The 20,441-nt window shown below is 35.3% G+C and overlaps 3 protein-coding genes across 5 annotated transcripts; 1 reads left to right on the plus strand and 2 right to left on the minus strand.

Annotated features, from left to right (window-relative positions):
- The first annotated feature begins 107 nt into the window (after window positions 1-107).
- Window positions 108-10,140, plus strand: LOC110463090 (meiotic nuclear division protein 1 homolog). Of its 3 annotated transcripts, none has more exons than XM_021517435.1 (6): window positions 108-283; window positions 2,227-2,292; window positions 3,295-3,468; window positions 3,990-4,097; window positions 5,377-5,536; window positions 8,027-10,140. In XM_021517435.1, exons 1-6 carry the CDS (start codon window positions 281-283, stop codon window positions 8,131-8,133), a joined length of 618 nt encoding a protein of 205 aa, XP_021373110.1. In that variant the 5' UTR covers window positions 108-280; the 3' UTR covers window positions 8,134-10,140. The 3 variants fall into 3 exon arrangements, with proteins under 3 accessions (XP_021373110.1, XP_021373111.1, XP_021373112.1); XM_021517437.1 differs by lacking the exons at window positions 108-283; window positions 2,227-2,292 and adding exons at window positions 2,423-2,491; window positions 2,822-2,883; XM_021517436.1 differs by lacking the exons at window positions 108-283; window positions 2,227-2,292 and adding an exon at window positions 2,363-2,491.
- On the minus strand, window positions 9,295-12,954 carry LOC110463089. Its single transcript, XM_021517434.1, has 3 exons — window positions 12,855-12,954; window positions 11,411-11,751; window positions 9,295-10,708 (listed from the first exon to the last, which is right to left on the minus strand). Exons 2-3 carry the CDS (start codon window positions 11,745-11,747, stop codon window positions 10,371-10,373), a joined length of 675 nt encoding a protein of 224 aa, XP_021373109.1. The 5' UTR covers window positions 11,748-11,751; window positions 12,855-12,954; the 3' UTR covers window positions 9,295-10,370.
- Window positions 12,955-14,911: 1,957 nt separating this feature from the next.
- Window positions 14,912-17,482, minus strand: LOC110463091. Its single transcript, XM_021517438.1, has 2 exons — window positions 17,164-17,482; window positions 14,912-15,487 (listed from the first exon to the last, which is right to left on the minus strand). Exons 1-2 carry the CDS (start codon window positions 17,401-17,403, stop codon window positions 15,224-15,226), a joined length of 504 nt encoding a protein of 167 aa, XP_021373113.1. The 5' UTR covers window positions 17,404-17,482; the 3' UTR covers window positions 14,912-15,223.
- Between the last annotated feature and the right edge of the window lie 2,959 nt (window positions 17,483-20,441).

A 20,441-nucleotide genomic window follows, 5' to 3' on the forward strand; every position in this document is an offset into this window, starting at 1 on the left:
GGATATTTTGCTATATGTGGGTTCCATTACTGATGCCCTGCAGATAAAGTATACTTTTTTGAGTTTTATATATTCATCAATATCTCATTTTTCTGAAACGAACGGTCCCGGAAGTTAAAAAGCGCGCCATATTTGATAGAAGACCGTCCTGTTGTGCTTGATTATTCTGATAATTTCATACATTATTATGCATCTTTCTCTCCGTTAATTTTCAAAGATGAAAATGACATTGTTGGAAAAGAGATGATCTTTATTTGAGATTTTGTGCCATAAAATTACAATGGTAAAGTATTTCGAGCATTAGATCTATAATACTTGTATTCCCCATGAACAGATGCAAGCATTGCCACGCCCCTTCTTTGGATTTTCTTAGTCTCAGTACCTATCCGGGCTTTGACAAAGCTGTCAACCCTCCCTCATTAGGAGGGAGACTACCTCTTTTTGACAAAAAATTACCTATCTCCCTCGAAACTCCCTCATTCAAGTACAAACTCAAATTCTTTACCTGTTGTCAAATGATCTAGTTACTGCAGACCATAAAAGGTACTGTATCTGAATCAATTTAATGCTTTTTGGTGTTATTTTGATTCGTAAAAAGGGAAACTACATACTTGCTAACTTTTTAAAATGTCCATGGGGGAGATTACGCGTGCTTAGAATTAAAAGCATCAATAAAATGTACACATGTATGTACAGCCTAGGGAAAAATAGCACCTTTAAATGGCATTTTTGGCCAGATAATTATTATGCAAAGCAATCAGAGCTTATAGATTGGCGATTCCCGTCCGTCCGTCTGTTTGCGCTAAGGTAAAAGAAGAATGGTTAAGCTCAGTTTCCAAGTTATTTATTATCCCACAACTAAAAATTCATGGCTTATGTATCTATGGATGGTTATCACATGCGATGCTTCGGATGCTGCTTCTGACCTACTTATTCCGCTTGACTGACCAGGTTAAGAAGATTGGTTGAGGTCAGGCCCCATCTGCACTATGGTTAAGAAGATTGGTTTAGGTCATTTACCAAGTAACTACTTGACCTACATCAATGTAACTCGCATGGCTTATGTATCTAAGGATGCTTATCACATGCAATGCTTCGGATGCTGGTTCTGACCTACATTTTCCGCTTCAGTGACCAGGTCAAGAAGATTGGTTAAGGTCAGTTACTAAGTCACTATTTCATGTACATCAACTAAACTTGCATGGCTTATGTATCTAAGGATGCTAATCATATGCAATGCTTTGGATACTGGTTCTGACCTACATTTTCCGCTTGACTGACCAGGTTAAGAAGATTGGTTGAGGTCAGGCCCCATCTGCACTATGGTTAAGAAGATTGGTTTAGGTCATTTACCAAGTATCTACTTGTCCAACATCAATAAAACTTGCATGGCTTATGTATCTAAGGATTCTTATCACATGTGATGCTTTACATGAAAATGTACTGTAGCAATTTAATTGGCCATATCACCATTGGCGGTTTCTTGTTGATCTGTTCTTTCAGGTGAAATCATCAGATCTTAACAAACAGGAATAGTTAAGCAAATTCAATGGTTGAAAATGCATTAAGGGGTCCAAAATCGGGAGTATGCCTCCTTAAATATAAGGAGAGTTGGCAAGTATGGAAAGATAAATCGAGCAAAGCAGTTTCAGTCACATTCCACGCACTTTTTCCCTCATTGGAAATGTGGAATGGGGGAGATCTCCCTTATTGAAGGTTTCAGAGGTTGACACCCATGCATTGGCAGCATACTCTTTACGTCTGGACACGAGTTGGAAGTGCTGTATAAAATGTGTTTTAAAGATGGTTAATAGAAAAAAAAATCTGAATTATTCTGTCCAAAGTCTTTTGTAATAATAATTAATTTGATATTTTTGGGATCAAACAGCAGGTTTTATGATTTGTTTGGTAATTTATGCAAAAAAAATAAAAACTCATGTCAAATAGCATTGGCACCTTATGCAAATCCAATTAGATGACCAGGGTGCTGATTTGGTAGACTGTCTTTTTAAAGTTTTAAAAAATGCTGATCCCAATGATGATTGGTATCTTTCACTATAGATATTGCTTTTATCATATTATTGATAAAAGACTAGTTCTCACTGCTAAAACTATTACAAAGAACATTTAACAGTGGCAATGTCATTGCCAAAAAATCTTATCAAAGATTGTGTTCAAAATCTAAATGTAAATTAATTTGCTTTCTACCATTTGTTTTGTTTTCAGTCTAGAAAGAAAGGTTTGAGTGTTGAAGAAAAAAGGTCACGCATGATGAATTTTTTCTATGAAAAGGTAATTAAACAACCAGTACATGTATGCACATCAAGCCTTGACTTGGTAGGACTCATCATTACACACCATATCCTGTCGCGTCTGAGATCAACCCAGCATAGGTTTTCCCTTTTAAATATTTTTCATTTAGACTGTTGATCTACTACAAATATGCATGCTGTTGAAGGTGTTTCTTGGGATAGAGAACACTTTTGAATTGGTAGTTGTCTTGACTTAAGTATAAGTCTAGGGACAGGTTTTTTCTCCTGAAAGATAACCTGGTAAATTAGTACATTGACTATATACTTTTGATTATTACCTAGAAGATGAATGTGAACATTACTCGACACTTAATGGATGTTGGTTTTTTACCCCTGAATTTTGGTTATTACTTCATGTGCTTTAAAATTGCCCCAAAAGTTGGAAATCTGAATGTATTTTAGGATTTGAGTTGACCGAAATATCAGATTAATTGGTCATAATTAATAAGCTTACTGTAGGGGATAATTAGCCAAGTTAGCCAACCCACTAATTTTTTGGCTTTTCCCAGAATAGGCCCACATCTGGCTGTGACCCATCTCCCACTTTTAGATATCAAATGAACCCTTAAAGGTGAAAGAAAGATTTTTTTCTAGTTAAAAAAACAACAATATTTTTATTGTAAGAAAAACACTTAAGTATTGAAGAAATGAACAATTTTGAGTTTTGTCTTTATACACGTGTTTAGTCAATCATTTAAGTAAAAGTTTCAAGCTAATGGTGATATTAACATTTATTGTATCAGTATATTATTTTTGAGTGTGTTTTTGTGTTTTCAAACTGTGTATACATGTGAATTATTAATTAGATAATCCTAGTGTAGACATTTCCACAATGCAAAAATAAATGAATGCGACTGAAAACACAACAGAATTTATTTAGATCCAAATTATTTCTGTTAAAGTAAACCAATGAATCAGCTAATTAATTGCAGTGCCAGCAAGTGCTGTTACAATAATTCAGGTTTCATGATATTTTTTCCAGAAAGACTTCTTCACTCTGAAGGAACTAGAGAGGATGTGTCAGAAAGAGAAGGGGATCACCTCCATGTCTGTGAAGGACATTCTCACCAGTCTCGTTGATGATGCCATGGTCGACACAGACAAGATCGGGACCTCCGTCTACTTCTGGGCATTCCCCAGCAAGGCCAGTCAAAATGTGAGTAAACCTTCCAATAAGAGTTCCTCGATCCATTAGTGTCTCCTCTTAATGTTGGGGATTTATCAAGGTATTTTAGGAAGTTGAGAAAAAACATCTTTTCAGGGCAAATCTAGGAATGGGAATTCTGAAATGTTTATTAATTAGGAAAGAAAAAATAATAAATTATCTACCAGTAACCTGTTTGACAGTGTGTCTCATAAAACTCTTTATCTATAGGCGAAACATTCCGGTTCAAGTGACATATGAAATGTACAATTTTGTCACATCGTTGTACAGGTAAACAATACAAATCACTTCAGTCATAGCTTGTTAATTGATAATTGTTTTTATTAATGAACCTAAAAGGGAGTTGAGGAATACCGGCCATCTATCGTTCTAGAAGCAAACCTTGAATGTTAACTAAAGCACTATACTGTTGTTGAGTGCCTTGTATCGTATTTAAAGGAGAAGGAACGAAATAATTTACCTGCTGATCAGTTGATATAAAAACAATACCAATATTAATGTTGAAAATACAGAGGAAGAGAAAAATCAATGATGTGACGAATCAGCTGGAGGAGTTCGAGAGTAAGAAGAAGGCATTAACAGAGTCTGTGTTGAGGGCCAAGGTTGGCAAGGAAGATAATGTAAGTAATATATATATATAACAAAATAATTAATTGTTGAAGTGTAACTTTTTTGAAAACTTTCATAGGGCAGATCACGTTTTGAACTTAACATATCTTGTTTGTGTAACTTGAGAAAATTCTAATTTTCCTATTTCAGTGATTCTTCTTTTTTGTTCATTCTGTATAAAAATAAATAAATTAACTATATCCCCACTTCTATATTGTTGTACCATGGCTTTGCTGTCCAGGGGGTTAGTCCTATGTCAGCTGTGTTTTAGCTTGAAAACTTAAACACCCCTGCATGCAGTCTTCCTTGGCAAATTCCAGGGGTGTAGACTAACTCCTTCTGCAATTTCTGTAACCTGCTCACGAATATGATCACGCCAATCATGTGAGAGGTGGGTTAAGCTTGTTCTGATCTGACCCGACCTAGGTAGGGTTAAGCTTGTTCTGATCTGACCCGACCTAGGAAGGGTTAAGCTTGTTCTGATCTGACCTGACCTAGGTAGGGTTAAGCTTGTTCTGATCTGACCCGACCTAGGTAGCAAATGCTCTCGATTGGTTTTAGACATTGCAGTTAAAACATTGCTTGTAAAGGTGTCTATACTTTTTTATAGGTATAATGAAACAGTTAAAATATTGCTTGTAAAGGTGTCTATACTTTTTTATAGGTATAATAAAACAGTTAAAGTATAGTATTTTTGGATAAAACAAGTTTCTGGTTCCCCTTGACAAAGCTTTTTTTGTTTTCCATTGGGGAAATAGACCTGGCCTCAGGGAACCAGAAATTTGGTATGTCCCTCCATTCAATACTATCCTTCAGCTATTTAGGTGATAAACACTACTATAGGAGGATGTCTACAAATCAGATAGTTCCTCAGGACTTCTGCAGTGATTATTTCATCACTGTCGCTTCATTTATGCATTGTTCACTGAAAAATAAATACATTTAATTCATAACTATATCAAGAAATGATTACTGCAATTTTATGTTTACCTTCCATCCTTTTCCCACTCTGCAGTAATGAGGCCAAATACTAGACTTGTCAAAACGTTCCTATAGAAATCTCAAATAATGAATCTGTTCACAACGCTTGGGAACCATAGATCTGAACATTTTTAACACTACAGGTAATTTTACTATATATTCAACCACTTTTTTTTACAAGAAATTTATAGTTTATGTGAATAAATCAAGTGATGCTAAAATTAGACAACTGTATCAAAATTATTGTTTAAATCTCTGGAATAAGCTATTATCACAGGGTTGTCTCTATTACTGGAATTGATTTCACAGGATGACCGATCCGAGTTGTTAGCAGAACTTGTAGTGAAGAAGGACGAAAAATCTCGGTTGATGTCAGAATTGGATCTGTATAGAGAATGTGACCCTGATGTTCTACAGGAAGTCCAGAACCAGACAGTTGTTGCCAAGGAAGCAGCCAATCGGTGGACAGGTAGGATCTGTAAATATTACAGTTACTTGTTGCTGTATAGGTAAAGTATAACCCTATAAGCTTGCTTTAAGTCTATGGTTTTACTTATCCACCAAAGGACTGAAGTTTCTCTGGTATACCCTCATACTGGGGGACTGTTTCTTTCTCTCCCATCCTATCAATATTACGTTCAGAGACAATGTTTCTATGCATTTGTGATCCGTTTTCTTTCCTGATTTCACATGTTCTCACCTGTTGACAACCAATAGTGATCTCTTATTTAACTGTTCCCGTGACATCACAATCTTATGGTTCCTTCCGATGACAACCGATTGTAATGTCTTATTTAACTGTTCCCGTGACATCACAATCTTATGGTTCCTTTCGATCATGTTACTTCATGTCATTCCACTGTCTTACCCAAAGTGTGACAAAAACAAGAGGCCCAGGGGTCTTAATAGCTCACCTGGTATTTTATTTTTCAATTTAAAACCTGCTGAGTACCATTCAGGTTTATCAAAGGAGTACAAGTAACAAAGTTACATCTTCCATTTATAAATATTCAATTCCCTTTGCCCAAAGATTCTCTAAAACAAGTTTGGTTAGGTTAAAATCCCTTCAACGGTACAGAAGGAGAAGGATCTTTAATGTTTTCCTCTATTTCCCCTAATGGGCCCCACTAATCTGCCCCAAAGAAGGGGAATCCACACACCTCAGTTTAAACAAAATTGATTCTTTTCTCCCTAAGCATGCTTCAGACTGCATTTGGTTTAAATCCCTTCACTTGTATAGTAGGAGAAAAAAAATCCTCTATTTCCCCTATTGGGCCCCGCTCCTATGCCGCCAGAAGGCCCACACCCTCCGTTTATACAAACTTGAGTCTCCTTTGTCCAAAGATGCTCTAGGACAAATTTGGTCAAAATCCTTCAATTGGTTGAGGAGAAGATTTTTAAAGATTTACCTATTTTCCCCTATTTGGCCCCGTCCCTCTGCCCCCAGGGGGACCATACCCTCCGTTCATACAAAACTGAGAACCCTTTGGCCAATGATGCTCCAGACCAAATTTGGTCAAAATCCCTTCATCGGTACAAAAGGAGAAGGATATTTGATGTTTTCCTCTATTTCCCCTAATGGGCCCCACCCATCTGCCCTTAGAAGGAGGCCCACACACCTCAGTTTATACAAAATTGATTCTTTTGTCCCTAATCATGCTTCAGACTGCATTTGGTTAAAATCCCTTCACTTGTATAGCAGGAGAAAAAAAATCCTCTATTTCCCCTATTGGGCCCCGCCCCTCCGCCCCCAGAGGGGCCACACCCTCCGTTTATACAAACTTGAGTCTTCTTTGTCCAAAGATGCTCTAGGACAAATTTGGTCAAAATCCTTCAATTGGTTGAGAAGAAGAACATTTTTAAAGATTTACCTTTTTTCCCCTTATTTAGCCCCGCCCCTCTGCCCCGAGGGGGGGCTATACCGTCCGTTTATACAAAACTGAGAACCCTTTGGCCAATGATGCTCCTGACCAAGCTTCAGACTGCATTTGGTTTAAATCCCTTCACTTGTATAGTAGGAGAGAAAAAATCCTCTACTTCCCCTATTTGGCCCCGCCCCTCTGCCCCCAAAGAGGCCACACCCTCCGTTTATACAAACTTGAGTCTCCTTTGTCCAAAGATGCTCTAGGACAAATTTGGTCAAAATCCTTCTATTGGTTGAGAAGAAGAAGATTTTTAAAGATTTACCTATTTTCCCCCTATTTGGCCCCGCCCCTCTGCCCCCAGGGGGGTTATACCCTCCGTTTATACAAAACTGAGAACCCTTTGGCCAATGATGCTCCTGACCAAATTTGGTCAAAATCCTCTGAGCCATTCAGGACAAGTAGCATTTTAAAGGAAAAAGTTGCCGGACGCTGCACCATGGGATAAGCTCACCTGGCCCTTGGGCCAGGTGAGCTAAAAACGATCACCTTTGGGGTGGCAGCATCCTCGATATCCAGGGGTTACACTCACTTTCGCTCTCTGCACCCCTGGAATATGTCATAGCAAACTTGAAGGCACGAAGAAAGCTTTTTGATTGGTGTCAGGTAAAAAAAACCTGACCAATCGCTAGGCTGATACCTGTCCTTTGAAGATTACAAAGGAGTGACGCCCAACTTCAAAGCCTGTCAATTTTGCTAGGACATATTCCGGGGGTGTAGAGAACGAAAGTGAGCATAACCCCTGGATATCGAAGATGGGGTGACAGAGAAATGTTGAACAGGTAAAACGGGAGACAATTATGTAAATGTCGGGAGAAATTGGCTTGTTTTGAAAGACTGCTTAAATGTTTTCATCCTTTTCTGCCTTGACTCTAGAAAATCTACATCTTAATAAGTCTAAGGTGGCAACTTCAAACCCTTCAAAACTTGACATCATAATTCAATTTTTTGTCAAATGTTTGACAATGTTATTAACCATATTTGATCTAATAAGGGTATCTTGTTCTTTTTTTAAATGACTCCCTTTCCTTTTGTAGATAATGTGTTTTCCATCAAGTCCTGGATTAAACGGAAGTTCTCCTTTGAAGAGAGTGTGATAGACAAACAGTTTGATATCCCAGAGGATTTTGATTATGTTGAATGACAGTTTTTGTTTGGAAAATAAATACATTTATATCATATGTAAATTTGATTGAATATATTGATATTAAACTCACCTTGTAAAGTTTGCTACAATGTATATAATATATATAAATGGTTATCTAGTATGTTCTAATGAAGACAAGTTCATGGGGGTAATATTTGTTAAATATTTGAAATGCCTTCTAATATACCGCAATGCCTACAGATATGATAATCAGCATCTTGCTGGGATGCAGGACTATCAACATTATAAGGCCCCCGCAAAATGTGGGTCAGGGTGCCCTATAGTAATCACAGTGTCCATCTGTCCGTCTGTACTTTCGTTTCCAGAGATTATCTCGTGATTCAGATCGCCAAAATTTCTGAAATTTCACATGGTGATACACTGTGATGTGCAGATTTGCAATAGGGGTTTAAAAAGTTCCAAAGGTCAAGGTCACTGTTTCTAAAAATAGAATTGGGACCATACTGTCAAAAATACATCATATAAGGCTGTAAAAGGAGGCCTAACTTTCTGAAATTTCTTATGATGATACACTGTAATTATATGCAGATGTGCAATAGTGGTTTAAAAAGTTCCTAAGGTCAAGTTCGCCGTTACAAAAAATAGAATACATCATATAAGGCCCTTACAGAAGGCCAAATTTTCTAAAATGTCACAAGATGGTACTTGTGCAATAGGGCTTTAAAAGTTTCCAAGGTGAACACTGCACTAACTTTAAAATAGAACAGGGCATATACTGTCAAAAATTGATTGTAAATGGTCCTTCCTGAACAGTCAATGATCACTTTTGCTTTGTGCTTATACGGGAGATGCACTGTCAGGCATACAGCGGGGCCCTTGCTAACCTGTCAGTATTCTAGTTCAAATAAATTACCTTAAACCATCAAGAAAGTTGCACCATTCTATTTTGACGTCTTCAAACAATTTCTTCTGTGGAATATGAAATTTAGAGTACCAGTTGTGTTAGTTGGTCCATATGGATTGTTAGAATACATGGCTATCAACTTATTGTTCAAATGAATAACAAAAGTCAACATCACACTGGCTTTTTATAAGGTTTTATTCATTTTGGCATAACATTCAATATATTTTTGCCAACACCATTAAAATATCAGGGGATCAATAAAGACCCTTAGTGCTTCTTTTTCAGAAATCATATATTCATGTAATTGCTTTCTGTCAACTCTCTCTTTGACATAATTAATATTTTACAAAAACAGAGGCCCATTAATAACTCCTCTGAGGTATGGTCCCACTCAACTACCATATCCATTGTACTTAGTACTGTGGTTTGGGGCTTTCTAAGCATAAGTTCACAATAGGAATTAAGTAAACTTTGAGGACAATTCCATCGCCCAAATCATGCTATGCGCCAAGCAAAATTCATGAAATTGTCATACAAACAATAAATGTTAGCAGAAATCCCTTACTTCAGTCTGGTCTGCTTCATACATGTATGCATTAATAGATTAAAAATAGTGTTAAGATAAAAACAACAAGCTTACCAAACAGTATACCTATAGGTTCAGAATTCCTGGTGAAGGTCTTTTTTTTGTATAACAGTTCTCTATTGATTAACAAAAAATGTTGATGAAAACAGGTATCCGATATCTTTCCTCGCATGTTTGCTTTTCTGAGAAAAAATATAGGGAAAAAGTAAATATTTTGCTGGTTTTTTCTGAATAGCCAGTCAAAATGCATTTAAAATGTTGAGCTAATTCTGACCGTTGGAATGAGATAAATATGCTTTCATGTCCAGGTGTGAAAGTAAAAAAAACAATTCGGGATTTCCAAATTGGGGCAAAATCCTCCACAAGCCTTTAGCTAGGGTGAAATATCCATAACCTGCACAAAGTCTTCCATTTTTAGCTCGCCTGTTCGAAGAACAGACAGCTATAGCGATACCCCCGGCGTGAGTGTCAGCCTGAAAATGTTAAAGTTTTACCTGCAAGTTATTTAGAAGCTTGTCATTCATTAAATATGTGTACTAGGATGCTGATATTTTGCAAAGAGGTTCCTGTGGGGTTAAATATTAATGAAGTGAAGTTAAAATAAAAAAATAATTTTTTTTTTTTTTTTTAGACTTTTGACCTGTTTTGAACTTTACATTTTTACAAACAAAATTTTGAATACAATGAAAGTTTGAACAGGCGAGCATTTGGTGGCTTTGACACCATCTCTGGTTAACCATCTCTGGTTAATCGCCATAATGAAGATAGAACAATAATAGGATTTCATGACTTTATGATCTTATCTAATGCTTTGGCATATGCTTCAGAATTAAGATCAATGTCATCTGAATGTTCCTGAAACAAGTTATGTAAAGTTCCAAGTGTCGCTGAACGACCAGTCCTATTTTTCCATCTGACAATAAGTTGATGTATGACGGTAGATCCTCCATATTTCTCGTTGTCGGCCTGGACTTGTGAGATTTCTACGTCATTAAAACCAAGACAAGCACCAAATGCAATTAATTTTTGAGGTGGAAATGTTTTTGAAAGGAACATTGCATATTTATCTGTCACCGATTTGATTTTCAATTTTTCAGGAATCTCTGGATAGCGGTCATCACCTGTACAAATATAATAACACAGAATACACTTCGGACACGCATACATTTAGTATCAACTTCAGAGTATTCCGTCTTTGCGTATTGCAGAGTTATCTTCTCTTTAGAGCAGGTATTGATTGTTACATCATTTGTTTTTGAGAGTAACGTCATCAATATTTGAGAAAACGACGCAATTTTCTCACACAAACCAATGACGTAACAATCATTACCTGCTCACAAGTGAAGATAACTCTGCAATACGCAAAGACGGAATTGAAAGGTTGTGACACTTAATACAATCTAAATTGCTTTTTCCTATACTGAAAAGGAATACCATTTTCTATGCACCGACAAAATTTATTTACATTTTATTCCGGAACTTATTAATGGAAATAAAAGTTAGTTAAGAAACAGTTAATTGTATCTGTCACTTATTAGATACATCCAGCTTTTCAGTGTGAAATGGACTGACTTTTTTTAACAAACATTACAACCAACAGGTTATAAGTGAAAACCATTATCCAAAGTTGTGTTTCTTATAACAGAAAGTGATGAAATGTCAACATTTTGATAGTTACATATACTTAGGTGTCATTCATCAGAGAAAAAAAACATATATATAAAATCCTGGGTTATAGCTAGGTAACACTATAAAGTCTAATAGAATGATGTAATTTGTATGAAAACCGTCTTTAATAGAGTGAAGTAATTGAAATAATTTACCTGCTCCATTTTCTGAGACCTGAATAGGTCTTTTCTCGGTTTCTCTAATTTTCTTAGCCAAATCTTCGTTACTATGTTCTGCCAATTGGTTAAGAAAAAAGTCAAATATTCCAGCTTTTGATCTTTTTTGGTGGAGGAGCATAACAAGTCGTTCTATTTGGTCTTGGGGAGTTTTTCCCCTCATAATATCTTCTACTACATCTTCAATGGAAAAATAACCTTGGTCAACAAAATAGTCCATAATGTCATCAGCTTGAACATTTTTCACTATTTCTGCATAATTTGCCTCTATTTTCTTGACCTGCTCTGGAGTCATTGAAGTTGCTGTCTGTGCCATTTTCCTATAAGAAAGTATTTGAAGCATCATGTAACAATTGAAAACTTGTATAAAATTGTTACCAACAAATTTGGAATTTAAATATAAAATAGTACCTTCGATTAAAATTAAGACAAAAATATCCTACTTTGTTTTCCAGTTCCTTCATAAAAATCAAACCCAATTATCCCACCAGTTGGGTTTAAGCAAGAGGTCCAATGGCCTTTAATTGCTCACCTGGCTATTTTTGAAATCAACTTGATATCTGCTTCTTAGTTTGTGAGCAGAATTAACCCCCAGTTATCTCAGCTAGCCCCTCTATTTGTGTAACTTTGGGGTTAATGAAATAGTGTTTTATCAGTTTGTAATTTAACTGATGTGCAGTAATAGAACATAGCGATTTTTTTTATTTATTTACCTGTATTTGATCCGAAACACTCATTCACCCCTGAAGACACATTTGAACTCTTCCAATTCAAAGGTTGGAATAGCTCATTATGCAATTTCAGGGGTGAATGAGTTGAGGAATATATCAATTATGAATCAAATATTGATCTTGTTTTTAAAAAGTCACTTCCATACTTTTTCATACTTTGGTAAATATATTTAGCATATCTCTCTTTCTCTTTTAATTTAATATCATCTCATGATCTGTAACTTTGCTAATTTTATAGACATATTAGATATCTTCCTATCAATTTTCTGTACACAGAAGTTGGACCCCTGATTTCCAAATTTGTAGGTGCAATATCAGAGATAAATAGTTCCATCCGTAACATGTCATCAAGAGCGGCCTGAGTTTCCATAGCAACTTTAAACAAATATATACATGTTTTCAAGATGTTATCGACATACGCTTTTTAAAATAATGTACAAAAACAAAGTAGACTAGATACATGTATATGATAATAACAACAGCTGATTATTGACAAATATCTGTCTTCCCGGAAATCAAAAACGCGTTTCTACATATCCTGTTTGCTGGTTTGTGCCTCGCAACACGGTGTTTGCAACGATGAGGAAACCACATAAGCGTAGTGACCAACAATAGTATATATTTAGAGTATTGAGAAGGCTAAATTCTATACAAATAATGGATTCGATTAAAAAACATCTAAAAAATTGTACCTGTTTGTCCGTTTATTCCAACTCGTTTACTTTCGGTTTCAATGTTTAAGCGCAATACTGACCGTGATCATATATATAGTACTGCTGTAATGGAACAATTTGTTGCTCGACCCGTACCCGTGTTACACATATGTTCGATAAGAAAGCAAACGATTCGGAAATGTTTGAAATGCTGATCCGCGGTTTTAGAATGTTTTAAAAAATGATATCACTTTTTCACAAGTGTAACAGTAAATGCGATTTGTTTATTGAGTAAACGTTTTCATTTAAATTCCGCCAATTTGATAATGACAAGACCAATTCCCTAAAGATGGTGGATTTTTGTGGGAAAGTTAGAAAAAAAAATCAATGAAAGGGTGGTCGGGTGCAGTGGATAGCGCACCTGCTTTTCACCAAGGCGGCCGGGGTTCGACTCTCCGATCGGACGTGAAAAGGTATGGGGTCACCTGCCCTACCACGTGAGTTTTCTCCAGGTACTCTGTTTTCCGCCAACAATAATACCCGCGCGCGCTAACAACCGGGCCAACAAGAATAATTAATATAAATTGAACTAACTTGTTTCATAATTGTTGTAAAATAAATGAAGGATATATATATATAGGAATTAGGCACAGGTAAATCTGACAACTTATATATATTAGTCCGTCTCCCAACATATACACTATACAATTACCATAGCTAACTGATGGTTACAAAAAGTTTACTCATTATGATTGAAATGAAACGGCAAAGAAGAAGGAGGAGGTAGAAAGAGGAATAGGAGAGGATGTTTCGGTTTCAATATTTGTCGGATCATCGCCTCTCATATCCCTCCTTTCATCTCTTTTGAAGCACTGATTGTACGATTCATGAACCCATCTCATCATTTTTTGATAAACTTGACCGTTCTAATTGACCTACCAAAATGGTTGATAGTAAACGGTTTGTTTTTTATATAACTGAATACCCTTATCTTATATGAAATTATTATACTACCCTTGTTATCACCCACTGCACCTGTAAATAATTTTCACTAGTTATTGAGAAACAAGTCTTCTTCGATACCTCCTAATGCAACCGGAAGTGAAGTGGACAGAATTAAGAAGCACCTCAAAAAGCGACTGACGCTTACAACGGTGTCATAATCAATGAACCAAAACAATGCGATTTGTTTGTGGTCTGTATGACGTCTCTTCTAAAAAAGGAGGCCATAATGTTATCTCGGCAATGAATGGCGGCTCAATTTGTTTTGTTTCCAAATAATCATATCATTATTATCTATAAAGAGTGAAAAGTAAATCCGTTAAAACTATAGTTGTCCCCTTGTCCCCGAATCTGTCATTGGATTCTATTCCATTTTTATCTCGCGAATGAATTAAAGGATGACTCGGAAATACTGGTATGTTACCCGTTACACAAATAAAACAAGTGATGTATTTAGAAAAGTACTATTGTTTTTGTGCCGGCATCTCATTTTAATTTAACAAAGGGTAGCAAAGCTTACAGCTTTGTATATTAAAAGGTATTATACTGTATGTATACATTATAGGTTAGGAAATCATATCACTTTTTCTATAATTCCACTCCCTCTTTTTCAAAATTACATTGTTTTTAGGTCGAGGTAAGGTTATACATTACCTCACAAAAATACCCTGTTGATTTCCCAAAAGGGTGACCAGCGACCAATGTTTGACAGATGGGGGAATGCGTACCTACCTCCAAATAAGGACAATGACTTAAGCTTCCAGAGTTTATGCTTGATATTAACAATTATTACATGAATGCAACGTTAAATTATGTTTATTACTATTATATAAGATCGTTCTCAACCAAACTTATTAACAATTTCAAAATATTCAGTGGATGCACAAAACATTAGGATAATATATACTAGTAAGAATATTGTATGTTAAACTTAATTTTATTTGGAAATTAAAGTAAAACACATTCATATGTCACTTTAAACATGTGGTTGATTCTTCGCCAATGCAAACAATCATGAATACTTTAGGCATAGTTGACATTTTTCACTTTATATGTAATAAATGTATTAAATTGAAGTGTGATCGTTTTTAATTAAGGACAAAGTCACGTAGTTCACATCAATTCAAAGTTTTATTTGGCGTCTGTTTATATTTTAACAATACATCATTGGCTTCAAGGAGCTATTGAAGCCGATTATACTGAAGGCAATCACGTACAAAACAAATTCAAAGACATCACATATTATACAGTTATAGAATGGGTATGCCGGAAATAGCAAATGTATGGTCCCCCGAGGTGAAAAAATATCCTAAAGTGGTGAAGCCGCCGAGGGAAATAGTTTTTCACCAAGAGTGACCATAAAGCTATTTCCCGAATGACCCATTCTCCGATCCGCCTACAAATAGTCATGCGGGAGTAGTCGTCTTTCTGGCAGGGAGTAGTCCTATTTTGGGGAGGGAGTAGTCCCATTTCTGGCAGGGAGTAGTCCTATTTTGGGGAGGGAGTAGTCCCATTTCTGACAGGGAGTAGTCCTCTTTCTGGCAGGGAGTTGTCGTCTTTCTGGCAGGGAGTAGTCCCATTTCTGACAGGAAGTAGTCGTCTTTCTGACAGGGAGTAGTCCTATTTTGGGGAGGGAGTAGTCGTCTTTCTGACAGGGAGTAGTCGTCTTTCTGACACAAATGGTTTAAGTGATTTTAGGAAAATAGGACATTTAATCGTATTATTTTATAAAGGGAAAACTCCGTAGATGTATAATAATATTCATATATTTGTTCATACAGCAGTAAACTATTGGCTTGGTAACAGGTGTGCAAGGGTTTGTCGCTCATTGACCTGCGTAATTGTTATTGAAATTGAAAGTTGTACTGTAAAAAATAAACCTGATGAATAACAGGCACTTTCTGACATCGTGATTCTAAACTAGATCTATGTAGGCTGTCTGCATGTAGTTCATGTGCATAGTGGTCAATACAGAGACGTATATGTAATATACACGTCTCTGGTTAACAACCATTTCGGTTTAAAATATTCTAATACAAACAAAAGATAGGATAAAAAAGTATATATCTATAATATGTGGAAAAGCTTTCAAAAAGCTTTACTGTACAAACAAAAAATAACTGATTGATGCAAAATCTCGATCAGATTCAAAGGATGTTTTATCAAAGTCTTTTATCTACATACATATTATTAAAACAATCTGAGTATTAAAGTTAAAATACATAGTAGATCGACAACCTTAAATAATGTTGAGTTACCAGAGACAACGATAACTATCACTATAACGTATGTTACATCTTAGCTGTACCAGGTGTGGCAGCATACGTGAATCACATCACATCATAAATATAACACACATACCAGCTTTTCTGTTAAAGCGAAGTATGTTTACAATTGTTACAATTTGCTATCGAGATATTATATTGTTACACAATAAGATCACTCGGTACTAATGAAATATGATCGAAAAACACATCATAAAATACTAATTATATGAAAAAATCTTCCTCCTTTTTAACATATCTGAGCAGAACTTGGCTGTTATTTGATTAATATTGGCATTATCTAGGATCACAGTAATCATATGCATAACTTCCAGATCATCAAAGTCAGATTAACACTGTTCACATTTTTTATGCAGACTACATTCATTTCCGACCAGTTAATAAAATACCAGCGTGGATACTGAATGTGTTCTCTGGCATTCGTTGGCTAACCACAAAATGACGTCATTACTTTTCTTTCATGAATGAAATGTAATGCATGGTTGCGCGGCGAAAGCATTTGCATGTTTTATCAATGAAATTCAAAATTCACCCACCAGATGGCATCACCATAGGAAGTGCAATTCTAGTATATGCGATCAGACATTGTAGTATATGCGATCCCTCGACACCTGCGTCACCAAACGCATGTGTCAAAAACAACAAGCTGACCAAACTCAATGTATAGTTTCAAAAATCCTGTTGAAGGGCTTTGTTTTGTACAACAGTTTTCTGTTGATTATAAAAAATGATGATGAAAAAGGGTATCCTAAATCTTGCTCACAGGTTTGCTTTTCTAAAAGAAATATGGGGAGGAAAAGTAGTTCTTTTTCTTTTCCTTAATAGCTAGTCAACACCCCTTTAAAATGTTTCTGAACGAGAGAAACATATATTTTAATGGCCAGGGGATTTCTAAATTGGGGCAAAATCCCCGGCAAGCCTTTAGCTGGTTTTATCTGGAAAACCCTCCTCGTGTGGAATTTCCCTATCCTGCAAAAGTTTTTTACATTTCTAATTTACATAATGAAGGAAAGGACAATGTGATTTCATGACTTAATTTTGATCTTGTTTAATTCTCTTACATATGCTGGAATGATAAGACCAATTTCATCTGAATGTTCCTGAAACAATTTCAGTAGTGTTCCAAGTGTCGCTGAACCACCAGTCCTAGTTTTCCATCTGAGGATAAGCATTAGTATGACGGTAGATATGCCACTTTTCTCATAGTCGGCATTGATTTGTGAGATTTCTACTTCACCAATACAAAGACGATTACCAAATGCAATTAACTTTTCGGGTAGAATTGTGTTTGAAAGGAACATAGCATGCTCTTCTGTCACGCTTTTGATTTTTAATTTTTCAGGAATCTCTGGATATCCGTCACCACCTGTACAAATATAATAACACAGTATACATTATTAATTCATCGCTATGTACAATATAATTTCATGTTTCCTCATTAAGGAAAGTATAAACCTTATATTATGATTAACAATTTTTGAACTGTTTCGTAAATTGATGACTTAAAAGGTGTAACATGTGCATGCATTGATAATTTCAAAGTAAATCTGGATTTTATCTATCTAAAATGTGCAAAGCGATGATTATATTTCAATACCTATACGTTTATCTTGATCATTATCCATGTCATTTATGTTGGAGATGTATGTGGACATGCATACCTTTAAGTATCAACTTCATAGGAGTGTAAGGTTGTGACACATTCAACCTAAATTGTTATTTCCTATTCTGAAAAGGAATTCCACTTTCTATGCACTGAAAACAATCCCTTTTATTCCGGCACGGAATCTAAGTCCGTGATTCCGGAACTTATTAATGTAAATAAAAGTTAGTTTAAGAAACAGTTAATTGTATTTGTCACTTACGACCTTTTTGTGAATTAGATACATCCAACTTTTCAGTGTGAAGTGAACTGACTATTATCAACAAACGTTACAATTAAAAGATTATAAGTGATTTTTTTTTTATCCAAAGTTGTGTTTCTTATAACAAAAAGTCACGAAATGTCAAACGTTTGATAGTCACTTAGGTGTCATTCATCAGAGATATAAAACACATATAAAATACGGAGTGGCTATCGATCATTTTCATGACACTCGGGCTAGATAACGAAAAAACGGTGTGCCGGGTAGCGGATCCCGGAAAGTTTTTATGCGGCGTGAGTAATAGTGTGTGTGGTTGTGTGTATCCGGATAGGGCTAACAACGACAAAATAAGCTTTGCACAATACTAATTAGTTATTAATATTACGCGAATGGATAAGTTACCAATTTTAACAAAGTGTACAGGTATATGCACTTTATTAAACGTGTTTAGCTACGTGGTTGTTATACGGAAAGGCCGAGTGCGAGGACTGCCAGTGTACGGGACATACATTGTATTGTGTAGTTGTCATGATATGATTTAAAGCTAAAGTGAAAAACAATTATCTGTATAAGTGAGACATTTCAGTATTTGTATCGATAAAATTTGAGCGATAATGCAAAGTAACCAACACATAGAAAACTGAGCGTTATTGATTGCTGTCGACTTTCCCGAGGTTTCAAAGTGCATTCGTTTGGTTTTGTAATACATACAAGTTGCTATCAGTATACAATGTTCACTGCTTGCCAATGTCTATTTGAGACAATTGAACTCATTACATCACCTATAAATATATGAATTAGTATCACCTTGTTGTTGACCGGTCGGGATGCACTTGTCAGCAACGGGAAATGGAAAACTCACAAATTGCTTCATTGAGATAAATAACTCATAGGCATGTTTTTTTCTTCAAAATAGTGTATTTGTATGGGTACTTAAAGTTTTTCAGATGGTTTTTAATATATCTAAGTCACAAAAGGGCCATTCACCTGAGTTAAATTACATGTTACCAAAAAAACGTCTTCTGACTGTGGATTGACTTTTACAAAATTAAGTTGAGGAGTGACCAAAATTTCAAAAGAAATAGTAAACATTAGTTATAACATAAAATAATATTGAAATAAAGTAAAGATAACCCCAAAATGGGGAACAGTATTTCCCATTGAAAATCAACAAAATATCCCCAATAAAATAAAATTCCATGAGTGACTCAGGTGACCTGAAAATCAATTTAGATTTCTCTTCAAAAGTTATATTGGTCATCTTTCATGATGTTCTACTATTAAAAACCAGTGCAGTAGTGTAATTCTGCAGTTTTCAGCATTTACCCTTAAGCCTAACGTGAAAAAATCCAATTCCCAAAGGAACAAAATCTTTAAATGTATCCTCCAATTTAACACTTTTCTTGCTGAACAGCCAAATATTAAGTCTGAAACTAGTTGACATATGTCACAATTCAGGTGTTGCTAAGTATTGCAAGTGGCATGATTCCATCTAATACAGAGGAATTTACAAAAAGTCTCAAATCTAAATATTTCTTCTCGGGAAGTTATTTTGGTTATCTTCTATGACTTTATATGCCAGTAAAACAGTATATTATGAGTAAATCTTCATGTATTGAACAAGCGTATTTTGAAAAATATTTTGTTTTCAAATTTCAGCATATTCCCTCATTTCTTCTTTCCGAAAAAAGCATAATAGCAAGATATTCCTCATATACAAATTAATACATTTTCATAATTAACAGGTCAATATTTAGTCTGAAATGAGTTTAAATGTTTCGATTTCAGCTTTTATCAAATAATGAAAGAGGCAATATACCAGCTGATACACGAAAAAATCTCACAATTTTACATTTTAAAACAATACTTCAAATGTGAAATCACATGTAGATTTTCTCATTTTGTTCCTCTATGAAATATTTCCTTTCTCCCAAAACAAATTTAAAACTTATAACAATCTTCAATAAACAGGTCAAATTAACCAAGTTAATAGATTAATTACTCAATTAAAAAAGATTGTTGTGCATATATTATTTTCCCTTTTGAAGATACGTCTATTCAAGTGATGACTTGATTAAGAATTAAAGGCATATGCCATATGTTGTGTTATTAAGAGTTGTGTACATGTACACATGCCATCAATGACATCAGATATGGTTTCATGATCATTCTCAATTGGGCAAGCACAGTAACACACTTATTAACCAAACAAAATTGTAATCATATGTAATTTGGTTGTGATTATTTATAGGTGTAAGACATTAAAACTGCACAAATAAAGGGAATGATAGCCCTTTTGTTTATGAAAGGGAATGTTTGGTAATGACAATGACAATTGTTTTATTCTTACAAGCAATACAGTGTAGAGAATACATATATACAAGTGGGTGACAATAATACATGGTGGAACAGGATGGACATTAGTATTGTTAACTAATTAACTCATTAATATCGGTAATAAATTTAGCCAATGA

Source organism: Mizuhopecten yessoensis, unplaced genomic scaffold, assembly GCF_002113885.1.
Source record: "Mizuhopecten yessoensis strain PY_sf001 unplaced genomic scaffold, ASM211388v2 scaffold10867, whole genome shotgun sequence".
Lineage (NCBI taxonomy): Eukaryota > Metazoa > Mollusca > Bivalvia > Pectinida > Pectinidae > Mizuhopecten > Mizuhopecten yessoensis.